Raw genomic sequence first — 15,302 nt, 5'->3', positions numbered from 1 at the left:
CTACTTGCCAATGGCAGTTAAAACCTATTTAAATATTTGAAATGTATCTTGAGAACATGATATTTGTATAGGAATCTGTATTTGGCATTTTTGATGCAGAATGTTTAAATTTTAATCAAAGCAGAGAAAGCAACAACACACAAAACACAGGCATAAAGCCCACTAGGAATTTTAGGTGGAAAAGCACTATAAACCCATGTGGGTGGATGCCACAGGCTTACATAGAACTTAATAAATCAGCATCATTTTTATATTCAAGGACACTAAAGTATATTTGGGGTGGCCTGGAGGTAATGGTAACTAAGTACTCATACTTTTCTTTTCTTTCTCATCAGTAGAGGAGCTTACAGAGGGGATTCACAAAACTATTTTTAAGGGTAGATTTTTTGACCTAACAGAATATCAAAGGTCAAAATTGAGTCCATTTTTGACAAGAGGGTCTAATCCCCCCTTTGAACACAAGAGGTCGCTCCTGTGATCAAATACCGGGGGAAAATATTGCTAATCACAGTTTGATGTATTCTATAAAAACATTACAATTTTTTTTTACAGAAATGTTTGATGCATTAATGTGTATAGAAATCACTTAAAGAAACAGGGGAATAATCTGTGACCAAATTTGAATCTCAAGGTGAAGGGAAAAAATAATGCCTGCTATCCTCTTTTATTTTAATGCAAAATGTATTAGCAACACACAGACCTCCTGAGTACATCCATCGTGGAGCAATATAACTACTGGGTTTCCTCAGATTGCTCCCTTTGCCAGAGGGTATCTTCTCTATGATCTTCTTACCTCTAACAGCTTAAGAACTTCTTAAGAAAATACTACTCATTTACAGTAACAGTATGGGCTGAAGAAAGAGAAACACTCGTCTTCATTATGATGAAATTGCCAGTTCCTAAAGCTTTTCCTCCAAGGTTTCCTTTTTGGACTTGCTATCATCAGCAGCACTAATTTTTTAGTGTGTGTGTGTCTGTGTCTGTGTCTGTGTGTGTGTCTGTGTGTGTGTGTGTGTGTATGGTTGAAGAAGGATGGATAGTGAGGGTGCTTTCTGGATCTCAAATGTAAGTCATCAGGCTTCTGGCAGCTTCCGTTGTTTAATTCCATGTTATAAAGGTGACATGATGGAATATGATTGGTTAAAATTCTCTATTTGCTTTCTGGAGATATAGTGCCTTTTAAAAACAAAGCTAAACTAAACTAGTGTCAACTTGGTTATCTGTACAGGAAACATGCCCATATACTGGGACGATTTGCTTCATATTGTCATTATCAGCATCAGTTTTACCAAAGCAGCCTGACAAAAGACTCCATGCATATAATACTGGAGACACTAGAAAACTATGAGCAAAAACCAAAAACAGAAACATCCTGCCCCCCACCCCCAACCTGGTAAATGAATCAACATCTAACTTTCGATTTCACACACCCACACTGATACAACTTATAATAGAAATAGAAGGGATGAAATCCAGTTAGAAATTTTCCTTGAGAGAAAACAAAAGCATGTTTTTGGTAAAGCCCCAGCCATATCACGAGGAAATTCAGCGTCTTTGCTTCTCTCTGCGCTCTGGAGCACACTGCTGTAAACCGAGCCCCTCAGGCCGGCGGAGGGCTCACAGCTCTTATCGAGGGCTAGATCTGACCAATGATACAAAGAAAGGAGTTTCCTAACACACCGGGTTTTCTCAAGGCAATGAGACACCGAAATTAAACCTACTACTGCCTGCATTTGCGGACCTTTTCAGATAAAACTGGCAGTCACACTAGATAAGGAATCAATGTTTAGAAGCTTTTGGAGATGCGGACGGGGGGTGGGGGATTCTTCGTGGCCTCCCTGTGACTTTGTTTTGGGGAGACAGTGAGATATCATGGAACATGTAAGAAATTATTCAAGGGGGTTACCGGCGAGTTGAAGTCACCATTCTTCTCTCTCCAGGTTGTTTCTCGAGAGAAAATGATACGATAAACACAGCCGGTGAAATGAAATAGGTATTTCACTGTTCTTCTGTGTTAGACCCTCCCTACTCAGGCCCTTAGACTGACGCATTTTTAAAATCTCTAGAGACGTGGAGACTTGTCCTTACAATGATCTACACACCACCAGCTAACTGCACACAGTTGCTTAAAAACAAAAGGCAGGAGACCGGCAGAGAGAAAAATCGGATAGGCGTAATAGCTTTGCAAACTTTAAACTACTGGAAGACCACTTTGCACTTAGGCTTCGGATTAGTTCTAGAGTTAAACTGCAAAGCAGACCCCGCGGGTCCGAAAGAGAGAGAAATCCGCGGAGTCAACTTAGTTATACCTGTGCACTTCCAACCTGATTCTCCGCTTAGGTAAGAAGCGCCCCTTTACCCCCACCCCGCGTTTCTGGAGATCTGAGTTAAGGGGTTTACGGGGTACTGGGGAAGCAGCAGCGAACAATTCCTCCGGGTCCATTCATCCCAGGACCGGCGTCTTCCCCTAGGCAGCTCCCAGCGCTCCACGCGCAGACAACTCGGGAACTCACCCGCCCTGGCAACCAAGCCCGGCCGGGCCCGGAACTGTGTGCCAAAGCGCGAGACCAAACCGAGCCAAGCGGCCTGCTCCAAGTCGCCCTTCTCCTAAAGTCCGGAAGGGTCCTCGTCATCTAGAACACCTACCCACCAGCCACTCGCCACCGGAGGCGGAAAAGTGAGCCCCGCGCGCAACGCGGCCAGCCGGACTGCGGGGACCCCAGGAGCGCAGGGCGGAGGAGCAGCGCGACGGGAGGCGAGGGCGCTGGCGGCGCGGCCGGCTAGGAGCAAGGGGAAAGGCGGGGCGGAAGGAGGAGACGGGAGACCAAAAGCCAGGGCCGCCGGAGCACCGGGGGAGAGCGGTCTGAGCCCCGAGCGAGTCGCCTCGGGAGCCCTAATCCTCTCCCGCGGGCTTGCCGAGCGGTCAGTGGCGCACCGCGGCAGCGAGGCTGAAATATGATAATCAGAACAGCTGCGCCGCGCGCCCCGCAGCCAATGGGCGCGGCGCTCGCCTGACGTCCCCGCGCGCTGCGTCAGACCAATGGCGATGGAGCTGAGTTGGAGCAGAGAAGTTTGAGTAAGAGATAAGGAAGAGAGGTGCCCGAGCCGCGCCGAGTCCGCGCCGCCGCAGCGCCTCCGCTCCGCCAACTCCGCCGGCTTAAATTGGACTCCCGGATCAGCGAGGGCGCGGCGCAGCCGGGCAGCGGGCTCTCTCAGCCTTGGCAACCCCAGGGGCCACTGTTTCCCACTTAGCCACAGCTCCAGCATCCTCTCTGTGGGCTGTTCACCAACTGTACAACCACCATTTCACTGTGGACATTACTCCCTGTTACAGATATGGGAGACATGGGAGATCCACCAAAAAGTAAGAGGCGATTTTACCTTGTGGGGCTCGGTGTGCTGTTCTTGTGCGGGGGTCTCTCTCAGGCACGGGTGCCAAGGGCTCTTTGGAGTTGGAGTCATTGCTTGGAGAGAGAGAAAGAGAGAAGGTGGCTTTTTCTTGTTGCCGCCACGCCTGCATGCTTGCTGTCGGTTCCGATCTTCGGGAAACTGATCGTACCTTGTGTTTGAATTCGCCTGCGTGTCCTCCAAAACCTTAGCCTTCCGGTGCTAAGCGGCGGTTTTCTCCCTGGGACTCCGGAGCTCTCCGAGAAGGTTATTCTGTTGCAAAGATCTGCCAGCACGTACAATACCCGGAGATGTGAATTAGCATTAGACTTGCAAAAGAGAACGAGTGACAACTGTATTGATGTCTGCTCTTGCTAACAATATCCAGTCCTATGTGCTATTTAAGAGCGTGCTTCATGGAAAATATAGACATCCCTGCGTTCACTTAACGCTTCTAGTCAAAACCTTTTCTTTGACTTGACTTATCCATAATCTTTCCCAATGATTATGGCAAAGAGGGAGGAGGGAGGGAAAAGAAATAACAAAATGAACGGGTTTGATTGCGTGCTAGGCTTGCAAATGCAGACTATTCAAATCTGCATTTTATATATATTCCACCTCCTTTTAAAAATGAGTCAAGGTTTTGATGGCACACTTCAATTACCATCCCAAAGTGCAATACTCTTAAAAAAAAAAAAAAAACCTCCCAGAGTACGCCCTATAAGAGAACGACACTAAAAGTGTGTTTATCTCTGTAGGAAGTAAACGGTTAGTCAATCATGTATTTATTTTCATTTCAGAAAAACGTCTGATTTCCCTGTGTGTTGGTTGCGGCAATCAAATTCACGATCAGTATATTCTGAGGGTTTCTCCGGATTTGGAATGGCATGCGGCATGTTTGAAATGTGCGGAGTGTAATCAGTATTTGGACGAGAGCTGTACGTGCTTTGTTAGAGATGGGAAAACCTACTGTAAAAGAGATTATATCAGGTACGCCATTTATACCGTTTACTTCATTTTGTGAGAGTCCCCTTCCACTCCCCATTCGTTATTTATTATTTTGTGTGGCTTTGTCTTTTGCCAGAGTATGCCTTAATGGGTACTAGCGTGCAGAAAGAAGTTACCCCTGTAAAATGTAATACGTAAATTAAACTGTGCTGTTCATTTTACTTTTCAGAGGAAAAAAATGAGACTCAATATAGTGGTTTTCATAAATAATGTGGTTTGAAGCTTTAATTGCTCTTCGAATTTGTGATGCTGAAATTATTTTCCTGTTACCCTCCCCTTCCCAAAACAAACTTTAAAAATTCAGGATGGATAAGTTGGGGTTTCTAAACTTTTTTTTAAAAGGTTGGATTTTATTCTATCATACAGTGTTTTTCCTTTTTATTTTAATTCTGTATTTTATTAGTAACTTCCAGATTCTCTGAAGACGTCAATGCAATAGGTAAAATGAAAGTTTGACCTAGACATGTTTAAAAGTGTACTTTGCAAGAGCAAATAGAGGTGTTGCCCTTTATTTTTGGGTAAGGGATCCTCGCTTGGAAACTTTAAAAACCAACCCAAATATTCTCAGTAAAAACCACCCAGAGATTTAATCTTTTTAAATATTAACCCTTTGGTGACATCTGACTGTCTTCTTATCTTATCTGAGCTGATGAACTAGACAGAGCAGATCAAATTGCCCATCATCTGTCTATGAACAATCGCTATATTTAGATAATTGAACAGCTTCCTTTCTCACATTAAAATCTGGTTAACTGATAAAATGAGCGAATTGCCCATACTGACAAGAATAAAATCACATAAGGAACGTCCTGAGTTTTTTTCTTTCAATTTATTCTGCATCTAAACTTCATGCATTGCCAATCTCAAATTTTCTCAGACTTGTGTATACATATGTCAGAAATTTTATTTTCTGCCTAAGGAAGGAAGTAGAATTTCCAAAGAAAATATTATTGTTTTAAGAACAAAACAGAAGAGATAACACCTTCATTATTACATTGAACAATAAAAATATTATCTTTAAAAATAAATTGTCTAGTGGCTATTAACAAGTAATTAGCTTTGAAAGTTACAGAGTTTATGGAGCTGAGAACTTAAAGTTTAGTTAGGATTTAAGTATGCAGTTAACGATTTTTTTTCCCCTGCTCACTTGGTGTTCAGTATTTTTTCTTATTTTCAAACCATGAAGTGGAGAGCATAATTTTAGTAGATAAAGGTGAACAGTGCAGGGGGAAAAAGTTTATTAATACTTAGGTGATGGGAGAGGAGAATGAGAGCAAAGAGGGGAAGTGGGGAGCTGGAGGAAGGGGGAGGGATTTTCCCAATTGTTTGGTCACAGGCAAGGTAAAGTCCTCATCCTATGAAATGGCAGATCTCACATGGAGTAGGCGGAGGGAAGGAAAACTTTTGAATCTACCTTCTAACCTCTGACAAATGAGCCGTTTTCAATTGTTTACTTGATTGGTGTATGAGCTCCAGATTCTGGAGAGGGGGCCACTGCTCCTGTGGAGGTCGTGTTTTGCTCAGCTGTATTCAGATCTGCATGTGCCTAATTCTGCATACATGCTTGTGGAAGGAACCAATTGCTTTTACCTTTTCTTCACTCTTTCAACTGTGTGTGTGTGCGCACGCTTGCCTGCGTGCAACTGTGTGTGTCCCTTTGAAATCCTGTAGTTGTAAGAGAACAGGCTGTTGAGATTTCCCAAAACCTTTATCCCCTTGGGGGAGTGAGATTCCCCCCACTGCCCCTCTTTGTGTGGGTCTTTGCCTCTCCTCCATTCTCTCTGTTTGTAGGAATGCCCCCACGCTGGTTATTAGTGATATATGGAGAGGGGGCCAGGGCAGGGCCTCTAGATGAAACCTACAAGGATTGTCTGTTGGTAAGGAAAGGTGAGCCGCGAGGAAGACTTTAGAAGTGGGTCTTTTCATTTTTCTGGCAGGTCACGGTTCTCAGACAGAAATAGAGGTAGATACTTAAGGTAGATGGAAGGAACCCAAGCAGATTAAAATAATAATAAGAGGAAGAATGGAGAGGAAACTTTTTGGTAACATTGTTGCCTGAGGAAACAGTCTTTAGCTGGGGAAACAGCAGTGGGCTCCTGATGCAGAAAGGACTCTGGAAACCCTCAGAGGTTTCATTTTGTTCTAATGCCTGTGCATTTGTGTATGTTCTGTGGGGTGACAATCTCATTGCCCAACCTCATTTTCTTTTGAAAGGAGGATGCAGGTTGCAGTTTTAGAGACGTTTCTAACAGCAGGAATTGGGGGATAGGAAGGTGAAAATGTGGGACCAGTGGCTCCCGGAATTCACCCCGGGATTCCTTCCTGCCAAGAGCAGCAAGAGCCACCCGGGTACTGGTCGCTGGAGCAGCCGCCCAGGCTTCCAACACATCAAACATTTCTCTCTAGTTTGGACTGGGCATTCTCAACTAAGAGGTACAGACCGACACACAGAGGTTCATAGGCAAGGGAAACGGAGCGGGAAAAGAGAAATCTAATCGTTTCCATCCTCCCGTTCCCAGCTTGCCTGGTAATGCTGATTTCAGTGTCTCAGGGCGTTGTGGCCGAGGTCGCCAGCGACCCTAGACCCGGGGCAGCGCCCGCCTGAAGTGACTCCCTCTCTCTCTTTGCTTCCCTCCCTTCCCGGCCCGCTCCCCATCCCACTCCCGCGCAGGTTGTACGGGATCAAATGCGCCAAGTGCAGCATCGGCTTCAGCAAAAACGACTTCGTGATGCGCGCGCGCTCCAAGGTGTACCACATCGAGTGTTTCCGCTGCGTGGCCTGCAGCCGCCAGCTTATCCCCGGGGATGAGTTCGCGCTGCGGGAGGACGGGCTCTTCTGCCGCGCCGACCACGACGTGGTGGAGAGGGCCAGCCTGGGCGCCGGCGACCCGCTCAGCCCCTTGCACCCGGCGCGGCCGCTGCAAATGGCAGGTACTCCTGGGAGCAGAGGGAGGCCCTTCTCGGGGAGGCCGGCGCCAGGCGAGGCCCGCGCCGCGCCGCGCCGCGATCTTGGGACCCACGCGGCGGCGCGGCAGCTGCCAGTTAGACGGAGCGTTCTGGGTGCGGTTTGCACAGTGCTTCCCTCTTTTTGCGGCCAGGTCCCATGCACTCAGTGTCTCCCTCGACTCTCCTGGCACACCTACACTACACGTCTGTGTGTCTGTGTGGGTGCCCGCGAATCTACACCGCTAGTGCATGCATGTATACACACGCCCAAACAGTACTTCCAGTTCACCTTGGCCTCCAAACCGTGGCTTTCTGACCACGGGCTTCTGCTTCCCTCCAGGTATTCTCTGCGGCTGCCTAATTAAAGGGGTGGAGCTCTGGGTCCCTGGAGCTTCCTCCTTTAACCCAATGAAGGAAGCTTGAGTCAAGTTAGCCCCTCAATTCCTTTTCCTTGCCAACTGCCCCACATTCCAAAATATTTTTAAACTGTATCTTCATCCCTTTGTGAGACAGGAGACCTAAAAAGATACAGTTTTAATAATTGCAAGCCTTCGCACAGAGCCGTCATTTAAAACTGTCAACAAGCTAATCTGCAGTAATTGACTTTTAAAGGGAGCCTGCCTCTTTAAACCGTTCATTCTACTTGATTTGGTGAGAATTTCATCTTCGGGCCTGTTGCCGTGACACCGAGTTGACCTCATAGGTGTTGACCTGACCCCGGGGGTCCCGGAAAAATGCAAGATTTGTAACATGCAGATCTGAGGGCCCCGTGGCCCAGGAAGGAGAGTAGAAATAGAACAGGGTTGGCCCAGAGTGGGGGCCACAGGTAAGAAGGCCGACAATGTTTCCAAACCTGCCTTCTGGTCTTGAATGGAACTATCCCGGTGTATTTTTAAAAGTATCAATCCGCCCGGAACCCTGGTGGTGAAAAATCTACAGCTCTTCCCGCTCTGCTTTTCTGGCAGAATTCTGTCGGGGGGATGGGAGGGGTTATGACTTGGCTTGCAGGGGAGCAAAGCCAGTGGTGGCAACTTCTGTTAGTGCAACCTGGACTCTGTTGTGGAACACGTAGAGTATTGGGAGGGAGTCAGGAGCATGCCCCAACTGTCTTTTCTCTAGAGGCCGGGCAGCTCTAAAGAGTTTCGGTTTTCCTTTTCTTGGGAGCAGATAGCATCGGGAACCGTCTAGGTAGATTTAGTAGATGAAGGTAGAGTAGGAAGGATCAGAAGCTGGAGAGACGGCCGAAATACCGAATTTCTTTATCCTCTTGACATAACTGCCCTCTGGGGACTGAAGGTCAACGCTCTCCGGCAGAATTCTTCTCTGCCTTAGTTGCAGACATCCCACGGGGGTAGTGTGTCTCGTTGTCACTGGGTGTTCTGCCTTTCCTTCCCTTGTAGGGCCTGTGAGTTGGGGGAGGGGAACCTGGGCCCCATCTGCGTACTAGGAAAGGCGAGAAGGGAGGAGAAACTAGGAAGAACGATGCCACCCTTGCTGTGAGCCGGGGGACAGAACCTGAGAGATGCGCCCCTTTGCTAACTCCGCCGTGTTGACTCGAGCAGGGGCGGAGGCCGCTTTCTTGGGTCCAGACTACTTAGCATTGACCTTTTAAGATTAGAGAGCGAGATTTCATTCTCCCTTTTGCGTCCCGCACCCCCACCTCTGCCGCCTGTGCTTTGTCTGTCGAGGTCGCAAAGCGCTGGCCATTGTCCCGTTTTCCCGGATCGGCGCGGGCAGGCGGGCGGCCCGGCCCGCGCTCACCGCGCCCCTTGCCCCGCAGCCGAGCCCATCTCCGCCCGGCAGCCGGCCCTGCGGCCCCACGTCCACAAGCAGCCCGAGAAGACCACCCGCGTGCGGACTGTGCTGAACGAGAAGCAGCTGCACACCTTGCGGACCTGCTACGCCGCCAACCCCCGGCCCGATGCGCTCATGAAGGAGCAACTCGTGGAGATGACCGGCCTCAGTCCCCGTGTGATCCGGGTCTGGTTTCAGAACAAACGGTGCAAGGATAAGAAGCGGAGCATCATGATGAAGCAGCTCCAGCAACAGCAGCCCAATGATAAAACTGTGAGTGGCCCTGGGCCGGGCAGGGGGCTCAAGGAGGAAGCGGAGGAGGCGTGTGTGCTGTCTGCCCAGATGGGCCGGCTCTCTCCCTCCGGCTCCCCGAGCAGGAGCTGGCCCTGGCGGCCCCTCACTCCCAGCCGCACCCCAGGGAGAGGCCACCGCCCCCGGCCCTCCCGCCAGGGCCCCAGCTGCTCCAGGAGGCCCCTCCTGCGGGTTGGAGGCCCACCAGCCCCCAGCCCACATGGGTGGGCTCTCGAGCCCTACAGTTTCGCACCCCTGCCCCATCCCAAATCGGGAGGGCAGTCGTCCCCACTGTGGGCAGAGAGGCCTTGAGCTGGTTTGCCAGAGTTCTGGTTATCACTCAGACACCCGAGGGGAGGAAGGGAGGAATCCTTGCTTTCCTATTTAATCCAGGGTCACTCTGGGCGCCCCTTGGTGGGAGGCCTGCTGCAGAGCCCCCAGGCCAGGAAAGTCCCCAAGGTGACCCGTGAAAATAGGACACCCTCTGCTCCAGGTCAAGCCTAGGTCTCCAGAGATGTCAGGCCCCTGGCATCCCTGGGCCAGGACAGCACCCACCAGGCAGGCCTCCTGGTTAAGTTAAAGAGTTGGTTTTTTTTTTTTTTTTTTAAGCTTTTCCTTTTTACTGCTTAGGCCCTATTTTTAAATGCCATAAAACCTGCTGTCATTAAATGTGGCAGACCAGCCAAGCCTGGGCCAGGGCACTTTCGAAGTTGGTTAGTGCATAACAGCACAATAGCCGCCAGACCCAAATGCTTAGAAGTGGGGGTTGGCTCCCAGAGAATTACCTGGAGAAAATCTAACCAAAAGTCTGATTCACTGAAACTGCCCAGAAAACCACCATGTCTAGAGGCTGAAGGGAGGCCCATGCTGCTCCAGCTTTCTGCTAAGATGCTGTGGCTTGGGAAGGCAGACAGGGGAAACTGAGATGACCACTGAATGTAAGGGGAAAGAAGAAAGTTCAGACAGCATTTCACTTCCTAAGGTTCAAGCATAGCTAATAGCTCAGCCCACAGAAGCAGAAAAACAAAACATAATAAAACTAAACTGAACCCTGGCTAATATCCATAGGTGCAGCAGATTAACTGAGTCAATAAAGGCAACTATATAGATAAGATAATACCAGGGTATATTTGTTTAGCCTGCATAGACAATGGAGGGAGGGAGTTTGCTCATTAACATGTTGGGTTTGGGGGGTGCCTATTCACAGAATATCCAAGGGATGACAGGAACTCCCATGGTGGCTGCCAGTCCGGAGAGACATGACGGTGGCTTACAGGCAAACCCAGTGGAGGTGCAAAGTTACCAGCCGCCTTGGAAAGTACTCAGTGACTTCGCCTTGCAGAGTGACATTGATCAGCCGGCTTTTCAGCAACTGGTAAGTGTCAGCTCCCAGAGTGGGGAGGCTGAATCTCCAAAGAAAGGAGATTCTGATCAAACTGTCACACAATTAAAGATTCTGGGAGTATGGAGGGGGCCACTCTAGCCCTAGGGTTGGGGAGAGCCAAGGGAGGCCTGATGGAAGGAAGGAATGCAAGGAAAACAGGCCTCTTGTGAGTCTATTCTATGAGACTTTGTAATTTGACCATTTATGTTGAATTTTTTATCAATCAGGCCTGCTCTTAGGGATTAGCTTCAAGATACCTAACTCACTCGACACATGTGGGAAGGGGTGTACTGGGTTGCAGCATCATACATCTCCAACTTACAGAGTCCAAAGGGACATTAGAGATCGCCTTGGCATTTTGATCAGCAGCTAGTAAATAGACTCCTTCTTCAGCTCCTAGAGAATGATCTTGTTAAGGCCCTAAATCAAGGTGATTATAATAATAATCAGTGTTGTGATACATAATCAATTTTATTATCAGTGGTTAGCGGGCACCCATAGTTGGAATTTTCAAACATATCAATAAAGAGTTCAGTTATTCAGAGATATGACTGATGCTTTTTGTAACTATATCCCTTTCTGGGACTGTATCTTAATCTAAAATGTTGGACTGCTTAAACATTTTTTTAGGGTATAAATTCAAATAGCATACACAGTCATATTCTGTGGGGCATGTATAGCAAAAGTAACCAGAGTTCTATCAATCAGATAGAAAAGCCTCTCTTAGCATTAATGTTTTACACATCCAGAGAAGAGAAAATCAACTCACCTTTCACCTACAAAAGGCTTAAGGGTAAAGATAACTAAGATTATTAAGTTATGTCCTTGTGATATGACATGTTCATAAGGCTTCTTTTTTTTCTTAAATAATAAACAGCCCTATAGAATCTTGTTCTATAAAACATGATCCATCATAAAAACTTGTTCCATTCTTTGAAAATAAAGCTTGAATTGAGGTTAGTATTTTACGCTCACATTTACCTGGAGGGCATTTTCTTTCTTTGTGGCCACAGTTGGGTGATGGACCACAGGCAGTGCATTAAAAAGGGTTTGGCCCAGGTATCTGTTTGCAAATGGGCCAGTCTTAAGGAGGCAAATTGGAAAAGTCCCTTGACCGTCACAGTGGGAAAGTTCAATAAGGTAGGAAGAAAGGTAGGCCCTGGAATTGGGAAAAAGAGCTGATTTTTAATGTCACGCTAATCTTGCCAGTTATTTGGATCATAGAAGGCAGGTAAGGGGAGGTTTCAGGGCAGCCAAGTGTTTGCACCTTCTGAATCTTTAGTGTCAGCTGAGAGCAGCCAAAGAGTGGGGGGGCGGGGGGTGGGGAGTGTTGAGAGCAGAGTGGAGAAGGTTTACAACAGCAACACAATACTTTGGACTTAAGAGAAGGAGCCAGATATTTATAATGTGGGTGACGTTATAATATATGGGTCTCCTCTCGGAAGGAAGAGCCTGATTGAAAGAGAAAAAGAGGCCAAAAGGCAGCAGGACCAACAAGAAGGAAGAAAGCCCCTGCTGTGAACTCTCTGAGGAGTTAATCATTGTTCTCTGGAGCCTTCTCTGAATCTCCCGTCACAGGATCTAAGCGTTATGTTATGGATTTTTCAACTCGAGAAGAGAGGCTTTGATGCCTGGAGACTGAGAACTCGCCTGCTCCCAGGGCAACATGTAGCCGGCAGGATAATTTTATTTTCAGCGTGCATGGTAGAGTTGCAATGCCATTTTACAGTGGGAAACACATTTGTTCTTAAATAATTTAATGCAACATAATGTTGGGAATTCAGTTTCATTTAAAACAGATCTCTTGGAAGATGGGAAAGTGAGAGGATTTCTTTTCATTTTTTTTTCCTTATAGGTTTTCTTTAAGCCTGTTAAAATTCAATTATATATGTGGATGTCTCTATATCTATCTGTCTACACACACACACAAGACGAGTTTATAATCCTTTTGTGAATATGATCATAGCCTCCTTTATTCATATCTCAACCTTCTGTGCAGGTTAATTTTTCAGAAGGAGGACCGGGCTCTAATTCCACTGGCAGTGAAGTGGCGTCGATGTCCTCTCAGCTCCCAGATACACCTAACAGCATGGTAGCCAGTCCAATTGAGGCATGAGGAACATTCATTCAGACGTATTTTTTTTTTCCCTGTTGGAGAAAGTGGGAAATTATAATGTTGAACTCCGAAACAAAAGTATTTAACGACCCAGTCAATGAAAACTGAATCGAGAAATGAATGCTCCATGAAATGCACGAAGTCTGTTTTAATGACAAGGTGATATGGTAGCAACACTGTGAAGACAATCATGGGATTTTACTAGAATTAAAACAGCAAACAAAACCCAAACCCAACATAACGCTATCCAATGACCTTAGGAATACTGAAAGAAAAAAAAAAAAAAGACGTTTTTGAAACGTAGAGGATTTATATTCAAGGATCTCAAAAAAAGCATTTTCATTTCACTGCACATCTAGAGAAAAGCAGAAATAGAGATTTTCTAGTCCATCTTATTCTGAATGGTGCTGTTTCTATATTGGTCATTGCCTTGCCAAACAGGAGCTCCAGCAAATGAGCAGGAAGAGAAACTGGCCTCTTTGGCTGAAAGAGTTCTTTCAAGAAGGTGGAGCTGCTTGGTTTGCGATGTTTTTAGTTGACTTTAACAAGGGGTTAATTGAAATCCTGGGTCTCTAGCATGTCCTGTAGCTGATTTCTTTTTGCCTTTTGCCCCTCCCCCCTCTTTTTTTTTGAGATCCATCCTCTATCAAGAAGTCTGAAGCGACTTTAAAGGTTTTTGAATTCAGATTTAAAAACCAACTTATAAAGCATTGCAACAAGGTTACCTCTATTTTGCCACAAGCGTCTCGGGATTGTGTTTTGACTTGTGTCCGTCCAAGAACTTTTCCCCCAAAGATGTGTATAGTTATTGGTTAAAATGACTGTTTTCTCTCTCTCTGGAAATAAAGAGGAAAAAAGGAAACTTTTTTTTTGTTTGCTCTTGCATTGCAAAAATTATAAAGTAATTTATTATTTATTGTCGGAAGACTTGCCACTTTTCATGTCATTTGACATTATTTTTTGTTTGCTGAAGTAAAAAAGAAAAAGATAAAGGTTGTACCGTGGTCTTTGAATTATATGTCTAATTCTATTTGTTTTGTCTTTTTTTTTAATATTATGTGAAATGAAAGCGCCATATGTAGAATTATATCTTCAGGACTATTTCACCAATAAATGTTTGGCATAGATAAATAAATAAATGCAATGATCCAGGGTCCCTCTTTTATATGTTTACAAGTTAAGTCATTAAAATGTCTGAAATTAAGGACTGCATGTGAATGGGGTGAACTGACATACAATAGGTGTGATATTTTATTGCAAATAGTTAAGGTGGAGCTTGCAAATTTGCATTTCAATAGTTGGGGAAAACTGGTCGGAAGCTTATTAACTCTCAGCTGTGATAATGTTATTGGCTTTTTAAAAATATCCTCAGTCCTTTCCCCACCTTTCTTTCCTCCTCTTCTTGCCCTACCCTCCATCCTATCCCATGCCACCCCACCGAAAATAGGAAGAAGGTCCTGCTTAAAAAGGATTTTGATCGAGTCACTATTTTTATCTTAGAGTGCTTTCTACCAAAGTCGCCTGCTTGGGATTATTGAAATGACCCATATTTCAAGTATAAGCTCTCGCTAAAAGAGAGGCTTTCTGCCTAGCCAGTGAAGTATGACCATTATTTACCAGTGGAGGCTGTCAGCCGATAGAGAAATGCTGCTTTATTTGCGCAGAAGACCAGGCCAAAAGAGGGGAGTTTTCTCACCAATTCCCAGACGAGCCAGCGTGGGTCTTTCCTTGCCTCTCCCTCCCACTGCCGCTTCCAACTGGTTTCCTACCCGCCCCCTCCCCTTTTCTCTCCCCCAACTCCGGTACCGCAAACCTTAGGAGGGTGGTGGGTTAGGGTGGAGAAGCGCTGCGGGGGCTCGGTCGGGAACTGCCTTTTATGGGCAGGGGTCCGCGTCGCGTGCTCCACCGCCCTGTCGGCGGTCTGAGTTTCGTGGACGTGCGCGCTCACACCTTTCCCGCTGGCATTGAGCCGCAGCTCCTGTGCTAGAGGCAGAACCCAGGGACAGAGAAATGGCCTTGCTGGAAATCAGCAGGCTTCTCGGTTCGTTTGCGGGTATAGAGCCAGGATTTGGGGGGTCCACCCTGTCCCCTCTGCTCCCCCCGCCCCAGCATGATACCCTGGCTCTTTAGAAACGGGATGCATTTGTACGCGCGAGTGTAATGCCTTTTTAAACATCTGACAACTCGTAATAAACACGAAAGCTAACGTACTCTCATCGTGTGTCTCGTGGCGTGTGCCCCTACGGACCCTTGGCGATTGGGGCAGAGGCCGGGCTGGAGACGGAAGAGCCCCGCGGCTCCCCACCTCTCAAGTCGCTTTCACCCGCTCCAACCCTGCCGCAAGTCGGGAAACGAGCTTCAATTAGGCTTTTGTTT

General features: G+C 46.8%; 1 protein-coding gene across 1 annotated transcript; it reads left to right on the top strand.

The window, feature by feature from the left end:
• ISL1 (ISL LIM homeobox 1) lies at positions 2,814–14,065 on the top strand. The gene is made up of 6 exons (XM_018065772.1): positions 2,814–3,364; positions 4,188–4,377; positions 7,067–7,326; positions 9,122–9,408; positions 10,634–10,801; positions 12,810–14,065. Exons 1-6 carry the CDS (start codon positions 3,337–3,339, stop codon positions 12,924–12,926), a joined length of 1,050 nt encoding a protein of 349 aa, XP_017921261.1. The 5' UTR covers positions 2,814–3,336; the 3' UTR covers positions 12,927–14,065.

This window comes from Capra hircus, chromosome 20 (genome assembly GCF_001704415.2).
Source record: "Capra hircus breed San Clemente chromosome 20, ASM170441v1, whole genome shotgun sequence".
In the NCBI taxonomy this organism is placed as follows: Eukaryota; Metazoa; Chordata; class Mammalia; order Artiodactyla; family Bovidae; genus Capra; species Capra hircus.
Note: the sequence above shows the minus strand (reverse complement) of the source record. Positions and strands in the feature narration are given on the sequence as shown.

Coding starts and splice junctions, on each gene's coding strand:
- ISL1 (XM_018065772.1), top strand. CDS start 3,337: ATGGGAGACATGGGAGATCCACCAAAAA. Junction 4,378..7,066: donor TGTAAAAGAGATTATATCAG/GTACGCCATTTA, acceptor ACTCCCGCGCAG/GTTGTACGGGATCAAATGCG. Junction 10,802..12,809: donor AGCCGGCTTTTCAGCAACTG/GTAAGTGTCAGC, acceptor CCTTCTGTGCAG/GTTAATTTTTCAGAAGGAGG.